The 21208-nt window shown below is 41.4% G+C and overlaps 1 protein-coding gene across 24 annotated transcripts in view; it reads left to right on the forward strand.

The window, feature by feature from the left end:
• Rbfox1 (RNA binding fox-1 homolog 1) overlaps positions 1-21208 on the forward strand; it is a 1543972-nt gene that overhangs the window by 982573 nt on the left and 540191 nt on the right. Inside the window, exon 1 of one of the 24 annotated variants that reach the window (XM_075941973.1) lies at positions 885-1198. The exons of 22 other annotated variants lie outside the window; for them this stretch is intronic. In XM_075941973.1, coding sequence (XP_075798088.1) covers positions 1181-1198 — 18 coding nt within the window. In that variant the 5' untranslated portion in view covers positions 885-1180. Of the gene's footprint in view, positions 1-884; positions 1199-21208 lie in introns of those variants that run through there. One more of the 24 variants, XM_075941953.1, reaches the window with a different exon arrangement.

Here is a 21208-nt window from a genome sequence, read left to right on the forward strand (position 1 = left end):
CACTCCACACACTCATGCATCAAGATCCGTTCTGCTCCGGGGACACGTGCATAATTCCTTCCCTTGCTTTAGGAAGGCTAAATGTTCATGCCAGTAAGTCTTCAGAGCTTTCCATTCCCCGAGTGTGGCTGGTAGGAGCTGGCTTTTCTTTTGATTTGATAGACTGGCACATGGGCTTCCAGGGCTATTTGTTCCTCTCCCCCTCCCAGACTCCCATACACACCCAGGCTGAGAGCCATGCAAGCAGACATGGACAGGCAGCAGCTGCTGCAGCAAGCAAGACCTGCAGCCTCTGAGCCCGCAGTGACACTGTGGAGCCGGTAGATGGCTGTAGACAAGTGTGCTGAGCATGTGGGCTGAAGAGGAATGAGTCTGGGGAGGCCTTGACCTAACTGGATGCTGCTTTTATCTGAAGTACATTTAAAGAGATAAAGGGGAAGCCGGGAGAGGCACATGTTCTTTTCTCTGCGGCTGGAGCTTTACTTTGAGTTTTTTTTTTTAAAAAAATTTCCGAGTCACCAGCCCTGTGCTGATATGCTTGCCTCGGGAGGATCAGTCCTCCAGGAAATTTCTCCAGCAGGGACTTTGGGAATCTCCTACTGGCTGTCAGGAACTGCCGTAGCACCTGCCTTTAGTGATCATACTAAGCTGTTACTATTATTGTTATTGTCATTGTTATTGTTACCATCACCATTGCCAGTCTCAACAGTGTCTGTCTTGCTACTGTTACTCGCTACCTAAAGTCCTGGGATTTGCTCACAAGACAGCCACACCAAGAATTGTTACCTAAGCAGTCTTGACTAGAGAGAGAAGAAAAGGCAAGAGTTAGGAAAGAAAAGGAAAGAGGGGGAGGGAGGAGGGGAGGGAGAGGAGAGGAGAGGAGAGGAGAGGAGAGAGAGAGAGAGAGAGAGAGAGAGAGAGAGAGAGAGAGAGAGAGAGAGAGAGAGAAGCAAGCAGCCCCGGAGCAAGTCACTCCACACGTTGGCACTGAAGGAATGCTGTCCTGATAAACTCATAAACAAGCATAGCAAACCTGGTGTAAGGAAATAGGAGGGACTCTGAGGACTTGCAGGAAAAGGCAAGAATCTCTACCGAGTGGTTTTCAGTTTTGCTTCCAGATACTCTTGGTGAAGTGAGGAGACTTCTGTTTGCTGACAGAGCCTTTGATTTCTCTTGCAAGATGATGATGTATTTGTGGGTAGGTAGTCTCTCTCTCTCTCTCTCTCTCTCTCTCTCTCTCTCTCTCTCTCTCCCCTCTCTCATTCTTTCTGTCTTTCTCTGATTAATAAATTGACTTCGGGGATAAAGATTGCAGCCTAGAGTAATCGCATTTCGTGTAAGGTGATTATGCCGATGCAGGATAATCTTGCATGGCTACGGTACATGTGCAAGCTTTTCCAGTGGGAGTTAGGCAAGACTTGCTTCATTAGCGCTGAGCTACAATTTTATTTTCACATGCAAAAGGAAACAAAAAAAATGTGTGTGTGTGTGTGTGTGTGTCCGCATGCATGCATGCGGGTACGTGTGTGTGTGTGTGGAGAGTGGAGGGATGGTTTGCTTTCCTTTTTCTTGAGACACTGATGGTGGTGAATTCAGAGTAAAGAACAGATCTAGGAATGCCGTTTTAAGCATGGAGCAAATTCGCTCTCACTTGTAGCTGCGTGGAATTTCATTTAATTACAAAGCAGGGTGCTGAAAAATGATGGCTCTGTCTTGGCTATGTATACGTACACTTTCCTGTATGAATAACTACTTATTTCTCATGTTGGCTTTGAGTGCTTTAGCTGATAGCCGAATGTTTCCCTTGCCTTAAGCGTGTGTGTGTGTCTGTGTGTGTGTGTACACGCTATAAAAATGCTATGGCCAGAGGTAGATTTAGATGTACTTTTTCTGCCTTACTGATAAATATATAGAGTTATCTGTTTAAGATGTGGCGTTAAAATAAACACACAAAAGTACTGGCCTGTTATTATAGATGACAATATTTAACTGGTGAAGTAATTGGGAAAAAAATAGTGTTCTAGCATGAATGGCTTAGGAAAGCAGCTGACTTCTGGGAGGACAAATATATGCATCATATTTTACCTAGAGCAATAAGGGACATGTGTGAAATCTTCCTCGTCAAAAGGGCTGAGCTCTGTGGGATCACTTGAGAGACGCATACATACTCCTAGCTTTGCAGACGGAAGGAGGGGGACATATGCAAAAGAAGTAGCACCCCTTTATGTTAAGGCTGCCACCATTGGGTTTTGTTGTTTAGAAGACTTAGAAAAACCTTTTTTTCCCTGCCTTCCAGCCACTTTTCTGGTTGAAGTCACAGCCTTGAACTTCTTGCTGTGAAGGGAAAGGCCTCTTTGTTGAATTCGTCCTTAATCACTTCTGCCCTTTGACTTATCCCCTTTGACCCCTCCTGTGAATTGGGCATTGCTCAGCCCCTCCCCTTTTGTTTGCTTGTGTTCTGTGGTGGGAACTTTCACTCCCTTTCTCCCCAGTTTTCCAGAGTTGAATATAATCAACTCTGGCCTTTATATCAGTTTGTCTAAATTTCAGGACAAAATCTCTTTTTAAGCATGCCTGTTTTTAACAAGTGTTCAGAAAGAGAAAAATTCAATAAACTTAACAGAGGTAGTTTTAACCTCTGTTTCCGCCCACTTCCTCTGATTAATCTAAGATTAACAGCATCGGTTTGTTGTTGTTGTTGCTACAGTGAAAATCTTGAATGTTTGCAAATGTTGACTTTTTAAGTATTAAAAACTAAGTCATTGCAGGGAATCACCGCTTGAGTCATTCATAAAATAGCTGTGTTTTTTAAGGAAAGGAGTCTGCTTGGGGTTTTCTTCATGAGTGGATTCTGGTTAATTAATTTTGTTTAGATGCCTGAAGACCATGCTTGCTTCTGGAGTGACCAACCAGCCCTTTACTCCAAGTGCCTCGGCGGTGTCGCCGATTTTATTTATTGGGTCAGCTGGCTCTTATGGTCATGCACATTTGCAACGCTAAGCAGGGGAGACCACAGACAGCCTCAGACCCGCTCACAGGGGCAAGGCAGAGGCTTGCTGACTTCGTTGAGGTCATTGGTTCTGGCCTGCTCAAAGCCATGCCTCTCACTTCCTGTTTTCCTCTGTCTGACCCCTGCTTTTGGGTGCCACACATTTTCACTAAGTACATTTATCAAGCTGAAAAAATGGTTGCTAGCTGGCTGCCCCCGAACTTCTCCTTTCTATTTACATCTTTAATTCTGTGGTTGTTGTTTTCATCTTCGCTGTGCGTTCGGGAAATGGCAGGCTCTTTAAATTGGAACAGCTGGATGTGTGCTGTTTAAGGAGATGTGAATTAGCAGGCCAGCGTGAGTGCTGGGAGCTTTCAGGGGATTCTTGCTCTTTTCTTTTTCTCTCTCCGTTTGAAGTGCGGTCGCTGCTCTTGCCTTCCAGTCTGTAAATACAGATACTCTAAATATGTTTGATATTTCTGTTTAAAAGCTCATCTTGCTTTAGGGAAATGAGCCTCCACTCCATCACTGTGTGAAAAGAGACTCTGCTCTTCTCGCATGGACACAGAGATGAAGATGAAGAGTTAGGGAGAGATAGTTGGAAGAGATTTCACATCAGCTCCATGTCCTTTGTTGATTCTGGAACTGGTGAAGCAGTCTCTACAAGTGTACCTACCCACCCGTGTTCACTGCATTGACCACTATCCCATGAAGGCCGAGAACTTCCTGTTGGGGCCTGTGGGAATAGGATAGGGAGCGCTACTCACTCTGATCACTGTAGACAGAAAAGTCAAAGCTTCTTCAGATAGCGAGTTAAGAATATACATCCCCAAACTGGACCAATGAGCTATCTGTGGGCTGGAAAATATTCAGCCCCGTTGGTATGTATACTCCTAGGATTCTAGAAGTCTTTCCTTAAAAGACAGATACTAGTCATTGTTCTCCTTGTACTTCATTTCTATAAGCTGGTGTTCAGGACAAAGAAAGCTGACTTGGCTGCTCCACTCCTCATGACCTGATGGTTTGGACTTCCCATACTTGGATTTGGTAGGCTAGAGGGGTGTTCCTAACAAAATTCCAGGATAATGAATTCCATGGCTTCTGTGCTGGGCACCAGCACAGAATAAGACCAAATAAGACAAATAAGACCAAAACAGTTTTGTTTGTTTTTAAAGACAGGGCCTCACACTGTTGCTCATCCCGGCCTCCAACTGGCCATCCTCCTGCCTCAACTTCTCAAGTTGTAAGTTGACAGGTGTATTATCACGGCTGACTAGATAGACACTTCTGGATCAGTGCAGCTCCGAGCTATGCTCTGATTACTTCCCTCCACAAGAGGCCTTCTCTGGAACAGAGATAAGCTGCCCCCTCCTGCGCTGGCACCGAGAGTGGAAATGGAGAATCCGTCATGGAATTCGGAGATAAGACACCATAGATTCCGTGTGGTTCCTCACATCTGTAATGTGACTGTCAGAGAAATGGGTCTCTGCTTAATGTTTTTCTCTTCCTTATGTAAAAAAGAACCATTTCTACTTTATTTCTTTTCACATCTCATTTCTATGCCTAAGGCCATTCTCCCGATCCTTAGAACAGTTATTATATTTACTCACTTATTTTGTATGGAGGAGTTTTGCAGACCACAACACATGTGTGGAGGCCAGAGGGAGCTAATTTTCTTCTTCTACCATGCAGTTCCTGGGAATGAAACTCAGGTCCTCAGGCTCTACTCTGCTATAAGCACCTTTACTGGCTGAGCCAGTGTGCCATCCCTAATATATACACACGTATGTGTATATATACATACATATATAATGTTTCTTGTTTCTTAATTTTCATCTTCTTTCTTTTCATTGTTTCTATTGTCGTTGTTATGTTTTTGAGACAGGGTCTCACTGTAACTCCCAGCATGGCTTCTGTTCTGACATCATCTCCTAAGGCATGTGTTAGCAAACCCAGTAACAGTTTTGCTTTTAATTTTAGGTTTTTGTTGCTTGTTATCCTTGCCCTTTTAGAAATACTTTATTTTTAGGAAACATGCCTCTAAACCCATAACTCTGTCCTTTAAACCAAAGGGCAAGACAACAGGTAGAACATTCGAGAGCTGCTGTAGAAAGAACTGAGAACTGGGAGATGGTGGGATCAGCTGCAGCATCTGTGTGTTGACAGCTGTAGTCCAGTCATTTTGACAGGGAATGGATCATAAGACTTCGTTCTTCATGTAAGGCCCCGAGAACCTTCAATTTGTTGCCGTTGGCACAACCCTGCCACCCACCTCTTCAGGTCTTCCTCCTGCTGTGCATGAGTTCCCCCAGATCCCCAAGTGACCCATGGGACGGCCCTGCCTTTCTACCCTCTTCTTAGTTTCTAGATTTGTCCTCTGCAGGCTGCCTCCTCTCTCCTGAGCACTTACAGCTTCCCCTGCTCTATTCAGTATATTCTAGAACATGTTCATAAACTGAGGGTGGACAAAGTGCTTTGTGGATCGCACATTCCAGAGCATGTGTGGACGGCAAGGGTAGACTGAGCTGGTTCTCTGTTCTTTGGTCACTGTGCCTGCTGTTTAGGCTTCTGTAAGGGAGATGTGGCTTGCCTAGTGTTCATTGTGACGTTTATTTCAAACAAACAATACATGTCCTTTTTCTTTTGTTTTGGATTAGCAAATAAGGAATGAGATATCATTGTGATGTTTTTGAACAAATGTGTTTTAATAGCTTTACGTCCCTCACATCTGCCTGATTCTCTTTCCCTGCAACCCCTCATGCAATGCCCAGGCTCTTTACCTCCTTCATACCCTACCTGCCAACCACCACAGGGTGTCTTTCTTTGGCACCCATCTTTTTTACACTCTCTTAGTTTCCTTTATACTTTCTACTTAAAAAACATCAGTAAGTGCTAAAAATGAATAACAGCCATTCTTTAGCCCCCAAATAGAAATTATCTCAATATGAAAACTGGTTGTATTCCTGAAGGTAGTTTTCTAAAATCGTGTACATATATCATTATTTCCTCAGTTCAGAGAAATAGCAGCGCTGAAGATAAAGATTAGGAAGTGCAGCTCGGTCTGTCAGCAGGGCTGATTATGTGTTTCTGCTTTGGAGAGGCAGCATGTTAGCCCACGAAAAGCATATATCAATAGCAGAGTGCATGCCAGCTTCTGCTCTGTTAAAACGTGAAGAGAGAGGACATGAAACCCAGAGAAGGTACTTCTGTTACATAACATGTGACCACAGTGTTTCAGAACTAACCTGCTTTTACCACGTAAAATTGGTACATTAAATATTTTTTCCTACAACAGCTTCTTTCATTCCTGGGTAGACTGTGATCCAGGCAGTGGCTATTCCAACATGTGCTCAACTGGGTCTTCAACCATAAAATGTTTCTGCTTGTATATTCTAAGTTGCTGCTGGGCCACAGGGAGATTATAGAGGTAGTTCAAAAGTTGTTGAAATCATGAAGAGATTTGACTGTTAATATGTATTATCTGTTGACTGCAGTGCACAAATTAGCCAATGGCTTGTTTTGGACTTGATACTGTATCTTGGAAAACTCGCGGTGAGGTTGTCTTCCATTTTAGTTTCCACTCCCAATCTGCTACACTGGTGGACAATGTGTGGTCTGGTTATCTTTTCTTTCAAGTAAGCTGGTTTACGAGTTCTTTAAAATTGTGCTAAGCAGCAGAGGAAGCATGCCTTCTTGGGGAAAAAAAAAGGTTTCTTCTGTTTTAATTTTTAAATTTTCCTAGAAAGTTTATTCTTCTCTCAGTGCATTCGGACCTGGCGGTTTCTCCTCCTCCACTCTTCTCAGCTTCCCCTTCTCTTCTCCCCCAAATCCACTCCTCCTCCATTTCCCTTCAGAAAAGAGCAGGCCTCCCAGGAATATCAGTCAAACATGGCATAACAAGATGCAATAAGACTAGGCATAAACCCTCAAATCAAAGATAGACAATTTCAGCCCTTCATGCCAAGTTGAGAGTTTCTATTTTTTGTGTCTTATAGAAAACACCCCCAAGCAGCACACAGATGGCTCCTGTTGACTTCTAACTCACAAATACATTTCTATTGACCTAGCCAGTGCATTTGGCACTCACACTTGCTGCTATGCGTCTTTAGTTGAGGGTCAAGGAAAATGGAAACAACAGACTTAGGTTCAGAACAAAGGGGTGCCTTACTGCTCTTGACCCTGCACTTGGCTCAGTTCCCCTCTCATACTCCACATCATAGGAGGCGCGAGTATCTTCGATGCTTCCAAACACTCCCCACCACACCCTTCTATCATCCATTTCTTATTTTGCCCTTGAACAAAGAATCATCAGTGTAATTGCAGAGATTCATAACTACTCAGATTAATGAGAATAAGTGACTGTTGAGTGACCAGACATTAATGACACATTTACATTGTCTCCTGACCCTAAGGCTCAGGAGAATTTTGAAAGAGGAACCCGAAATGTAAGAGCTGGAGGGGACAGTGGAGTGTTGCTGAGTGCTGTCCTCTGTCAGGGCATGCCAGTTGCAGGGTTGATCTCTCTTCAGCTGCGATTATCTGTGCAAGACTCTCACAACGTTGGGTCAGCAAACTCTCATGGGGTGGGGTTCGTGAAGCCTTATCTTCCTGAGGATTTATAGACAGTTAATAGTAGCTGTGGAAGGAAGAGATATTTTCCTTGAGTCGTGTAGCCACTGGTTAGGTGTTCATGATTCTGTCATTTACAAAATACATTGAGTCATTTTTTTTAAAAAAAAAAGAAAGAAAGATGAAATTACTGGGTACCTAGAAAAAGAAGAAAGGAATCAACAGCTGTGTGAGGGGACAAAAGAGAGTAATGGGGACAAATATGATCAAAATACTTTTTATACATGTAGAAGCATGCTGTTATGCAATCGATTATGTATAATTAATATATGCTAATAAAGACTAAACGATGACATCATAGGAGCATACACCACACTTCCTATAGGGCCTTGTACACATTTGGAACAGGCTACTTTCCCAAGCAGTTTTAGATCAGAAGTAGCCACTAGTACAGATTTTTTACAGGCAGAAGAAAATGCCAAGCCCCCATGATCCTCTTCACCTGCAGACTGATGGGAGGGAATTAGATAGACGCAAAGAGAATGAACGGGAGTGCTTTTGTGACTTATGTCTTCCCCCTGACTTAACCATTCTCGGCCTCTACTCGCTGCAGACTGTCTGGCAGAGGGAGGAATATGTTATTTTCCGCTTCAGCACCCAGGAGCCATTGATGTAAATTGATCAGTACTTTTTTGTATTTTTCTGAAATTTTGTTTACACGCACATTCTTCTTTGTCTGTAAAGTGACTCGTAGCATCAAGTCTCGTGCATTTTTCTCTCTGATATAATAATGACACCGAACTCATTGAATTCTTGTGTTTAAAGATTCTTCCAAAAAATCATGGTTCAACTCTATAGGGCAGAAAACACAAAGAACGCTGTGCATCAGAGGAGACAAAAAGTCATCTAGAAAAATTTGGGAGCTCTAGGCACAAGGCAAATTTTCTTTATACATGAACACGTATACACATATCTGTCATATCTTAAGACAAAACCTAAAGAATGTTAATCTAAAAGATTAAACATCCTTTCTCTTTACTTTTTACACACAGACAATGGCTGACTTTGTGTGCTTTTATGTTTTGTATTGTTTTCTTTGGAGAGAAATAAAAATGGGCTTGCTATAAAGTATTTCTTCTGTTTCTAGTTTACATTTGGAGTGGTATCTCACATTCCTTTAAAAAATTCTTCAAACCTTAAAACAAATGCTTGATCAAATGATGCTGGTTTGAACGACATAAAGAAAATAGTTTCTGTTCAAACTTGTGTCCCCATTCAGAGAAGAACAAATTGAAAAATTGATATTCAATACCAAGGAGATAATTTAAGGATACGATAAAGCATTGTTTTGACAACCAAGAAACACGAAGCTTTTAGGACAAGTTGAGAGAGAATCACACATCGTGTTTCCCATTTATTATCCTCAGCTATCTTAGAGAGAAGGAACTCAATTGAGAGACAGGTGTAGGAATAGAATGGTGTGAATGTGATGTGGGGAAATTTAATGCTACTCCTAGTGATGTTGGGTATTACCTCCAGTAAGCTGGAAATCTCTGGATTCTACCTCTCAGAGGCCACCCATCTTAACATTTGAAGTCACATCCTCATCCTGGTGTATTGTGTTAACAGCTCTTGTTACCTTGATGTGCCAACCTCTCTGATTCTCTCATTGTGGCTAAAGATGCTGTTTACACCACTGCATTATGTAGCCAGGGTGTTAGTAATGGGAGGTGGACTGAGATAAGAATAGAATATGAAAGTGTGCATGAGTGTGTATGTACATGCATACTTTGAGATAACAAAGGCAGAGAGAAAGGAGACTCTCTATAATAAAATATGTAGATCATTGAACATAGTAAAGGATATTTTTACTTCCTAAAATGCTTATAGTAGAATGCTTTTTTCTCTTAGTTTATCAATTAATATTGTCTGCATATGTAAGTGGGTAGACTTTCGTATAGGTGCATGTAGAGGCCAAAAGTCATCTTCAGATGTTATTCTTTAGAAGAATAATACCTTTTATTACTTGGCAGGATCTCTCATTGACCTGAGACTTTCTAATTAGGCTAGGCTGGCACGTCATTGACCCCTAGTGACCCTCTTGCCTCTCCCATCCCTGCCTTGAGATTGTAAGCATACATCACATGCATGAGATGGCCGTCCTTTGTAGCAAGGGGTTCACCGACAGAGCCATCTGAATCAACCCTGGAGTATCACCCTTAAAGCATAATCTACAAGTCTCTCATACGCAAGTCTGCTTCTATCTTAGAGACAAGGTTGATTTCTGGGTTGAAGGTTCTGATAGAACTCATGACAGAATGTAAACACAGTTCGGTTTATACAAGTCTTAGCTGTATTCTGCTCTGCCTTTAGTTGTTACTTCTGCCTCTGCATCATGCTGAGAATCTTTGCAGAGGGGAACAACTTCTTAGTCACTGGAGGTGGGGTAATCACTTGGGAGCTCACAGAGTTTCTCTCCATGATGATTATCTTAGTGAATAACTGTACAAGTAGAACTCTGCTTATGAATTTATTAATTGATAAAAATGCTTATTGACAGTTTCCAGTGTATCAGATTTTACATATCCTAAGTTCTCAAGACACAGTAAGCAGGAAATGATCCCAATCTTGATAGACCTGTGCATAGATGAGGAATCAGATACGACACAGACGAGATGGAAATGAAAATGAACGAACAGCACTAGTAAATAAATCATTTGTAGCATAACACCTAAGAGGCATTGTTGTAGAAATAAGCTGAGTTCAAGAGGGAAATATATTGATTCCCTCATCTGAGAATTCTCAAGATAACAGACAGATGCAAACCAGACTACACCACTGAAGTCTGAGTCAGTTTCTGTGACTTAGTTTTCTCTCGAATGCCCCCAAAAGGTGATTTCTGTGCCTTTCTACAGATCAAGACTGATCTCTTTCAACCAAGACCTGTCTGTTCTTGTGCTCTTGGGCTGGGGGTTTCTGTCCCTTGAGCCAGGAGCTGAGACTTAACATCCAGTTGGGAAAGCTGAGAACAGATACGACCCTAAAGTTTGGGGAAGTTGAGGAAGGGATGATTTCTCCAGAGAAGTGATGGACAAGCAGGAGAGAACAGTGCACACCACCCAGACAAAGAAATAAACATTGCAGCAACGGCTTGCCATGAGACTTAACCCAAAATAAAGCAGGTGTTTGGGTTTAGATCAATTGGGGAAGTTTTAGTAACACTGAATCCAGGCATATTTTTTTGAAGAGATCTCCTCTTAGTTATGGCCTGAGGGTAAGGAAGCTATGATGAGGTGGAAACGTGTTGGGAGATTTCGTAAGGAGGATGTGGGCAAGAAGGACCAGTGGGCTAGGTTGGTCATAGCCCTGTGAGAAAGGGAGTGTGCACTAAAAGAAAGTTCTGCTATGGCAGAAGACTGAGCAACTGCGATGGCTAGAGACCCATGGTGTCTTCTTCATGTCCGAGAGTTTTACTTCTCACACAGCATTCTGGAATAAGAGCAAGGCAAGAACCTAGGTTGGGAAGTGGTGAGAGAGATTTTCCTTTCCCTGATTGTCGATCGATCCATCGATCCATCCACCCATCCATCCTTTCATCCACCTATCCATCCATCTATTCTTTCATTCTATCATGCAGTTGGGTGTCTGTTTGCACATGTGCACATGAATGTGGAGGGCAAAGGTCAACTTTTGATGTCATTCCTCAGAAACGTGGCAGTTTGATTTTTGAGCAGTGTTTCCCAGTAGAACCTGAATTTTGCCTGTTAGGCCAGTCTGGCTAGCTAGCAAGTCACAAATATCTTCCAGTCTCTGACTTCCCGGTGCTGGATTATAAGCATGGAACACTATGTCCAGCTTTTGGTTTCTGGGGCATTGAATTCAGCTCCTCATACTTGAAAAGCAAATACTTTATTCACTGAGGTATCACCCCAGCTCATATTTTGCTTTTTGAAGCTTGCATACACTCATTATATATAATGCTTATTCATCTGAATCTTGATTTGCATATGTTGTTACTCTTGCCTTCTATATAATGCTGGGAATAGAAATAGAAGTCCAGTTTCTTGCTCTTACTTTCCTTACTAAGCTATCTCCACAGCCCCTCCTCTTATTGTGTAATGGTGGTGGAGAACCGAACAGGCATCTCCCCATTAGGACTTTAAGAACCTCTATGTACATTCCAAATAGCCAAAGTCCACCTAGCTTGACTTGGCTGTCTTATGTTCTAAACTCAGTATGTGAAGAATTTTCCTCAGCCCTTCACATGTGCTGAGTCAGCACCAGTTTGGTACTTGTTCATCCCAGATCTCCAATGAGAAGGGAAGAAAGATGAGGTAAAAAAGAACAACAGATCTCTCTCAGTTTGGGGGACATGAATGGGACCTCTGCATAATGGCAGCAGCTCACTCCTGGCTTGCTTTGTTCAGTTGTGAAGCACTTAAGGTTGAAGTTCAGGAAAACAAAGCAGTTTCATAATAGCAAACGTGGCTGGAAATTTCAAGTGTCTTCAAGGGCATTTGACATCAATGAGCTCAGTGATGGAATAGCCAAGGGAAGACAGTGTTGTTAATGTGCTAAATTAAAAGGCTAATCAAAGAGGCCAAGGCTACAAATGAGAACAGGAACACAATTAGTTAATGGAGGGCTGAGAGTAATATGAGCGCTCTCTCTCTCTCTCTCTCTCTCTCTCTCTCTCTCTCTCTCTCTCTCTCTCTCTCTCTCTCTCTCATGCATTATTGCTTCTCAGCTTCCCTCACTGGATTCAACTAATGCAAAGGGGAAAATGGTATACTGTTCATTTCTTGTCACACTTTCCTTTGTAAAGAGTGATTCCTCTCTCTCTCTCTCTCTCTCTCTCTCTCTCCATAAATACACACATAGAAGCAAGGTTCTCTGAAACATATACAATCATTTATCATGTGCAGGCTTCTTTTGAGACCTTACTATACATTAAAATAGTTAAAATCACAGCAATGTTGTATTCTAAATCAATATCTCCTGTTTTTTGAATGTACAATATCTTCCTCATACCTTCAGAGGATACATTTTAAGACCCATAATAGATGCCTGAAACACAAGATCACATTAGACTTTAGATATATGTTTTTGTCCTGTACACTGGTATTCATAATCATATATAAATATATAATAGCTAAGAGGTTACTGAATAGAATGATAATAAATAGAACAATAACAATATACTAAAATAAAGTTAGAAAGATCATTTAAAACATATGAGTATGTAACTCAGTTGCCTAATATGCATAAGGCCCTATGTCTAATCCCCAGATATAGGAAGATCAGAAACTCAAGGTCATCCTCAGTTGTATATTGTTTTCAAGACAAGCCTGGGCTACACGGGACACTGTCTCAAAATAATCCATCAGGTGTATAGATCATCTGTTCTGGAGTTTTCTGTTTACTGTTTTTAGTGATTGTTCACAGGTAGCTAAAATGCTACAAAGTGAAGCCTTGGTGATACTGTGATCCTGCCTTGCCCCAGTCTCTAAGACTGGACCGTCATTGGCATAGCTGGTTATAGCAGCCACAAGTGTGCCTGTGAAAATAAGCATCGGTGTGCATTTGTGTATGGAGTGGTGGGTTTCAAAATGCCACATTTTTGGAAATATGTTGTGTCTTTTGACCCCATTCGCTCCCTTTACTCCCTCACTCTCGATTGTCATCTCCCCCCTCACTAGTCTCCTTTCTCCTCCTGTCTGTCTATGCTCCATATGTGGAATAAACAGTGTCATTTGCTGTCCTGCAGAAGGTTTATTTCACCTAACATGAACATCTTAAAGCCCATCAATTTTCTTGCAGAATACCTAGTTTCAGTCTTTTGGTTGATTGTTTTCTTTTGTTGTTGTTATTGTTTGCTTTTTGAGACAGGGCTTCTATGTGTAGTTCTGGATGTCCTGGAAATTGCTTTGTAGACCAGGCTAGCCTGGAACTCACAGAGATCTGCCTGACACTGCCTACTGAGTGCTGGGATTAGAGGTGTGTGCCACCACCTCCCAGCTTGTTTCAGTCTATCAGAAATATTTTTTGCATGTTGGAGATCAGAGGACAACTTTTGAGAGTCAGTTCTCTCTTTCAGTTTTATGTGGATTCTAGAAAACCAAACTCAAGTCATCCTGGCTTGTGCATCAAGTGCTTTGCCCACTGAGCCATCTCATTAGCCCCAATTTAGGCCCAGTAAAGCTCTGTCGAGTGTGTGTGTGTGTGTGTGTGTGTGTGTGTGTGTGTGTATTTTTTTCTTCATCCATCCATGTACTGGTTGTCAGAGGACATTCTAATTTCTCACTGACTCCTTTTAGTTAGTCAGTGCCCAAATGGTACCATATCTAAGCAGTTTTCATCGCAACTTTAACTAGGTTGGACTGAAAATCAGCTGATGAACTGCAAGAATGCTACTCCGTATCATAGAAGGTGGGTAGTTGTTTGATAAAGGTTATTTCTCCCCATTAGTGTCATTATCCTAGTGATATGAATTCATAAGCCTGAGCATGTCTGTGTGTGTAAGATGAGGAAGGGAACAGCTACTCTTCTCTCTAGCAAAGGTTAAGTAATTCAAATGCAGGGGTTTAGTACATGGCCAGTCACGGGTACCAACATACTCTGTACTAGGCCCTTGGCATGTGCTCCTGGAGGTTTTGCTTATCTCTGCCTTTAAGCAAGCACAGCGCCTGAAGAAGACTGAGCAGGGTGCAGCTGCCCATAGTCCCCAGCTTGGCACCTATTGAGTACTGAAGAAGGGAGATTTTGTACTTTTCTCCTCTTACAAATCATAGGTGAAAGATAGGAAAAAGCAAACCAGAATGACAGAAGGAAGAAAGATGGAAAGCATCTGTGATACAGGAAATCCTAATGTTTAGATTCTAAAGGAATTGATACTGAGGGAGGATGGAGGAATTCAGGGACCTGAAAAATGGGTAGCAGAAAATGTCATGAGCAGGCTGGGGAGTTAACCCAGCGATAAGGGCAACTGAGTCACCAGGATCTAGGACCTGTACTGTAGAAGGAAAGAACTGATTTCCTCAGGTTGTCAGGAGTACTGTACACACTCACACACATACTGTACACACAATACAAAATAAGTGTATAAAAATTTGTAAAGAAAATATGATGGATATTTTACGCCCTTAAAAAAGAAATGGTGACCTTCTTGCTGGAGTCAAACCAATACCTGGATGTCATTTTTAAAAACAGAAAGCTAATAGCAATAATGTTCTCACACTAGTAGCTTCTGCTTCTGATACCACTATTATTTTATGCAAGTTTAAAAATATTTTCAATATTTACATCCTTGTATATAATTTTCTCTGAAAACATGAGAGTCCTCTTGTATATCCATATAGAAATTGTTGCATAAAGCTTTCCTAATGTACTCATTTTGACATAGTTTGTAAATTTTGTGTCAATTTTAATATCCAGATATACCATGATGCATTTGCCAATTTATATACTATTAGATATTAGGGTTGTTGATGTGAGAAAAACAACTTTAAAATATACAGTTTTGGCAAACAAGAGAAAGCAGCCAGCTCAGAAGGGAATATACCAAAGGCCAGAGTATTTTAGGCATCTTTCCAATCTTAAACGAATGCAAACTAAAACAGTGTGCTTTGTTGAACTGAGAGAAATTGTAAGTAGGGTGATTTGCTGAGTGTTTTCTAGGTTCTAAAATACTTGCTCACAGGTTTTTGAGTAGGAATCCAAAGTACTAAACGTTTTTACAAGTTAATTTACAAGCCTAAGGTATTTTACTGAGACAAGGAGAGAAAGGGAACGATGGCAGACTGCTGCCAGGCTGCCTAGTAGGGCCTAAGTCAGGATGGTTCAGAGGTTAATGGGACTAGATGTTTTTAGAGAGGACCCACTTTGGGTGGGTCACAATTGCCTGTCCCTCTTGTTCCAGGAGACCAATACTCCTTTCTGGTCTTCATAGATATGTGTGCTCACATACCACACACACACATATACATACATACAGAGAGAGAGAGAGAGAGAGAGAGAGAGAGAGAGAGAGAGAGAGAGAGAGAGAACTAAAACCCAACCAATAATTTCAGGTTACTGCTGTAGTTTGGAGATTCAAAGGATGCCTTCAGATGAACATTCAGGATTCAGGGACTGCCATGGATGCAGACATCCATGGGCCTGACTACCATCTGTATTGGGCAATTTGTCCTTCTGTGCTAGCAAGCTACCTCCCTCTATTCTTACCTTTGTTAATTATTACATACCAATTTTGGAATATCTTCAGTGGCAACACATGCATAGAGATACACAACACTAGTTCTTTCTTCATAAAATTACTGAATAGTAACTGCAGACAGGGCTTTGGATAGTTCTGTTCTCTCTTGGAGAATGTTTAATGCCCTCTTGCACTTAGAGATTGTTCAGCATTGAGTAGAAAAGAGAATTCAGAGAAATAAATACTATGGGATGGCCAGAATTCTTTCCTGTCCATTCCAGAGCCTTGGCAAAAATAACTGCTTAATGTAGATGTGCATGGGTGAACAAGAGTAAAGCACTTTAGAAGAAGATGCTCAGAGGGAGAGCTGGTGGACACACATTTATACAGCCAAACGCCACTGCTGAGAGGACACGGGTCCTGTCTGAAAGTAGTTCTCTTTACAGAGATCATAGAATGCCCATTAGGAAAGATTGCAATGAGGCAATTAAAAGACATGTGCTTGGGTCTTTAAGCCATAGAGCATAGCCAGTCAAAGCCTGGCACTTTTTAAAAAATGTTTGTTTGTTACAGGTTCTGCCCGTAAGCCTGTCCTGTGTCCCCGTTCCTCTAGGTATTGAATTCTGGTAGATTCTCCATAGTCAGTGAATTGAGGGTGTGTAGGTAAACTGTTAGTCTCTGGCTTTTAGCTGCAGCTCACACCCAAAGATTGCACAATTGGCAAAGCACACAAAGTGTGGAAAATAGAAAGTACTAGATCGATAGTCACGACCATAGTCCCTAGCCAGCCTTACCCTGTAACCCGTGGCTACATCCATCCAGCCACAGAGGTACCATTCACATGAAGTGTCTGTGAGATGCTGATTGTGACATTCAGACTGGGCTGAGCATGCGTAGATAAAGGCATCATCAGAAAAGGCTCTGAGCATTATACATTTTCCTTCTTCTCAAAGGAGCACATAGGACCAGCAAGACAATGATGTGTTTCTCCATACCTGATGACCTGAGTTTAATCCCTGGAACTCACATGGAAGAGAATCTATTCCAAAAAGAAGGTGTCTTCTGACCTCCGCATGTATTTCTGAACACACACACACACAAACACACACACACAAACACACACACACACACACACACACACACACACAGAGAGAGAGAGAGAGAGAGAGAGAGAGAGAGAGAGAGAGAGAGAGAGAGACTGAGTAAGTGTTTAAAAAGAAACACATCTTACCATAATTTCACTGTTATCTTTGGGGTTCTTTTCTCTGTTAAAACTTCAAACTAGAAAAGAAAAGTGGAAACACTAAACTCTCTTTAGCCCTGCACAGGAAATCTCTTCTCTGTGCCCTTCCATTATGGGGCTCCACTAGCCTCTGTGGAAATAGAGGAGGGAGTGGAAATATTCTGAGGCCATAGGATTGTCTTTGGTGAAGAGTTGAGTTGCTGCTTTCTGGGGTCACATCTTTAAGATATCTTGGGGGGACTTAAAGAAAGCCAAGCATGCCAGGATATTTATGAATCATGAGACTTAATAGAGACCAAAGTGGATCCTATTATTGATGTGCTTGCTGCTTCATTAAATTCCCCTTAAGGTTCGCAGCATGGATAAGGATCATTTGCAATAATAATTATGCCGTGATCGATTGATTGGGTCTGACATTGCACTTGTCACCTTGAAATGCAGAATTCATCTATTTTCGACAGTGTGAACATTTTTCGCTAATCTTGCACACCAGCAGACGACAGTTTATTTTTATGGAGCAAGTACAATTTATAAAGTTTGGAGACATAACATTAACCTTTTGCAAAAAAAAATGAAGTATCACTTGTCATTTTACAAAGAAATGAAAATCATCCAACAAACAATATTTTTGAGATTAGAAAACACAGTCTAATTTCAAAAAAGAATTTTTGAAACAAACAAAAAAATGAAGGCACTTCCACTGATTGAAGCAAGTGTATTGAAAGTATTCAAGTAACGAAATCGTCTCCCTGAGCATGGAAGCGTAGGGTCAAGGGGCTGGAGTGACGGCAGAGAACCCAAGTTCAATTCCTAACACTCATGCTGTATGGTTCACAGTGACCCTTCAAATACTGCAGGAAATCCTTTGTCTTCTTCTAATCTTATAGGCATGTGAGTATGTGCAGACACCTAAATACACATAAATAAAATAAATACTAATACATTATAAGGTTGAGACTAGCTTTGTCTGTAGGTATAGACACAGGCACATGTGTTCATGTGCAGACACAGCTTTCAGTCCACTGTTTTTCTATTCATCTGCCTGTCTGTCTTCCTGTCCACCTACCTATTCACCATTTATATTTGCTGACTTTTACTCTTTAATTCCATCTGTGCCTAAAGAAATCCTGAAAATGTCTGCCTCTGACGCATGCAGGTGCTTTGCAAGGCCACCCCAGATCAGAGTGAATCTTACGCCATGCAAGACTTTGTAGTCTTCTTTTCAGGGTGGGATTTTTTTTTTTCAAGAGGAAGAAAGGAACCAGTGACCTCATTCTCCTGTGTCTACGTCCACTTTGATTTTTGTGATGCTTTCTGTCTTGAGCTTGTGATGTGCCTACCCATCCTCCAGTTAGTTTGGCAGAGAATAACCATTTATAGATTTGCTTATTCAGGATTAGGCTCTTAGCCTGATACTCAGAATAAATGAGGTGGGTGTGGCTCTTTTCCATGTGACCTTTTCTCCAGCAAGGAGGACAATCCAGTGAGAAACACAGGATGTGTATGATTGGTATGGAAATATTTTCACAACAAACTAATGAATTGACAGATAACAGATAGCAAGAAGGAGACTGGGTTGCATTGCCATTTAAATCACATTACAAAGAATGATGTCTAACCTGCACCACATGGCTGCTCACAGCCCACATAGTGTTCTGGCTACACTTTTGTGGCTGTGACAAATATTCTAACCAAAAGTGAGTTAGGGATAAAGCAATTCTTTTTAGTTTACCCTTTCAGACTACAGCCTGTCAGTAAGAGAAATCAGGCAGGGGCTTGCTATTCCTCATAACCTAACCAACTTCAGAACCAAGGAAGTATAGCTGCAACCATGGAACAGAAGGCTTGCCATATGGCTCCCAGGGCAAGTTATACTATATAGTTCAGGATGACCTGCCTAGGGATAGCGCCACCCACAATGGACTGGGCTCTCTTATATTGTTAACAATGACAACAGCCACCCACAGATATGCCCACAGGCTGGTCTGATCTAAGCTGTTCTCCTCTCATATGATTCCTGAGCTGTGAATGGCTGACACCTACTGCTATCCAGGACACATGGTATATAGTTAAGACCCTGTAACCTTCTGAGAAAGTGGTTATTGTTATGTCTATTGTGAATGTGATGTTACTAGAGTCTACAGAGCTTCCAAACTGCTGGGCTATTGAGTATCAGAGATATGTACGATTGTATTATTTAAATTCTACAAGTCAGTCTTCAGAGCTAGGGCTTTGTAAATATTTAATTCCACACGTAAATAAATATATTTATAAATATATGAACATGAACCTAAGTACTTACATATGCATAAAAAAGCAGCTGCACAGACCACCCCTTACCCTCATGCTCAAGTGTTCACAGCTGGGAATATGGATGATTTTTGCCCAACACGGCCTTTAAATTTTCCATTGTATATATGTATTGCTTAAATAATAGTTAATATAAAATAATAAAAGTCATTATGTGTCACGCAGGGTATAATCAACAAGCAAGGTGGCACTGAAATTTGTGCAGAAATGTATCTGCATTAATTGCTTGTCTCATTGAACTTCCAAACCACCTGACAAAAGCAGTTTTAAAAAGGAAGGATTGATCTTGGCTCACTGTTCTAGGAGATGTAATCCATCACGGTGGGGAAGGCATAAAGGCAGGAGCTTGAGATGGGTCACCCATAGCCACAATCAGATTTCAGAGAGACATAAGGGCTGGTGCCCAGCTTATTGTTCCAGTTTCATTCAGAGTGGAAGTCCAGCCTCTGGAAAGACAGCCCTCGTGTTTTGGTTGGGTCTTCTTACCCCAGTTAACACAGTTAGGAAAACCTTCCCAGACGTGGCCAGAGATTGGTTTGTAAGGTTATAAATTCTTCAATTGCAGCCAAGATTATCCATCCTAACATCTAAGATGCCAAACGACATTTCAGAAATCCCCAGATCTGTGCCCTAAAGTACCTTTAAAGGTAAGCCATGAGAAAATATCACTGACCAAAGACAGTGTTTGAAAGGCCCTCCTTCACTGCCAGGGCTCACATGCGCATCTGAAACCTCCCAACTGTTCTGTAGGTCAATTTTGCAAAAAATAAAATAATTGCATTCATTACCTGTGAAAGCTTTCACAGACGTATCTGTGCTTGGAAGAAACATTCAGTAACTGGATTGGGTTTTGAAAATGCTTGGTAGGAGGTCGGATGCAAAGAAAATAGTAATCTGAAAATTGAAATCTGGCCATTCTCCAACAAGAATTTTATTTAGTTGTAAAAGAGGGGAAGGAGGCAGAAGAGATGACTCAGCAGATAAGAACGTTTGTTTCTCCTGCAGAGGACCCAGGTTCCCAATTTCCCAAGTTCAGTTCTGGGCAGCTCACTGGTTATACCCCCAGCCCTAGGAAAGCTGAACCCCCCTATAGGTTCACAAATACAGGTGGCACACACACATACACATGAGTAATACATCTTTAAAACAGGAACAACATCTCCAACACTGCCCTGTTTTACTACTAGCATTAATAGTTAAAATGAAGCTTAATTTTTTTTGTGTTTTTCACATGGAAAAGCTAAACCACTGGATAAATAAAGCAATTTTGAATCAACCCTTGCAAATACAGGATGCTACAGACTGCCTACCATTTACTTGTTCTAACTGCTACTCATTTCATTTTGTAATGGTGTTAAGTGATGTGTTTTCTATGGACACGACATTTCAGGTGCTGAGTTCTTTCCCTAGGCTATCAATACCAAATATGTCCTCTCTTATGACTAGTGACCCCCAGTCACCTCTGAAATCGTGGGGGTAAACACAGGTCCTCCATGGAGTCCTGTTGTTTGGGGCTACTGATAGTCAATAACTCACATTAAATAATCATGGAATAGGTTTTGCTTTAGATTACTTTTGCCCAGATGTGGCTCAATGACAATGCTCTGAATACATTTGAGTTAGGCAAGACTAACTTCCATGTTTGTTATGCTAGGTGTTTTTTTTTTTTTGTTCATGTTTTCATCTTATGATTAGTTTATCAGACTATAACCCCAGCATCAGTTGAGGAGAACCTAATATTTTAGAAGTTGTCTAACCATGACTATATAAAAAGTGTGGCCAAGATTAAGTTTTGACAACAGTAACATTCTTGTATGGGAAATAGTGGCTAGTAAGAATGTTTGAGACGCCGAAGATTTCAAATTCTCCTCGCCTCCTGCACCTACCTTCCAACACAATGGAG

Source organism: Microtus pennsylvanicus, chromosome 11, assembly GCF_037038515.1.
Source record: "Microtus pennsylvanicus isolate mMicPen1 chromosome 11, mMicPen1.hap1, whole genome shotgun sequence".
NCBI classification, from domain to species: domain Eukaryota; kingdom Metazoa; phylum Chordata; class Mammalia; order Rodentia; family Cricetidae; genus Microtus; species Microtus pennsylvanicus.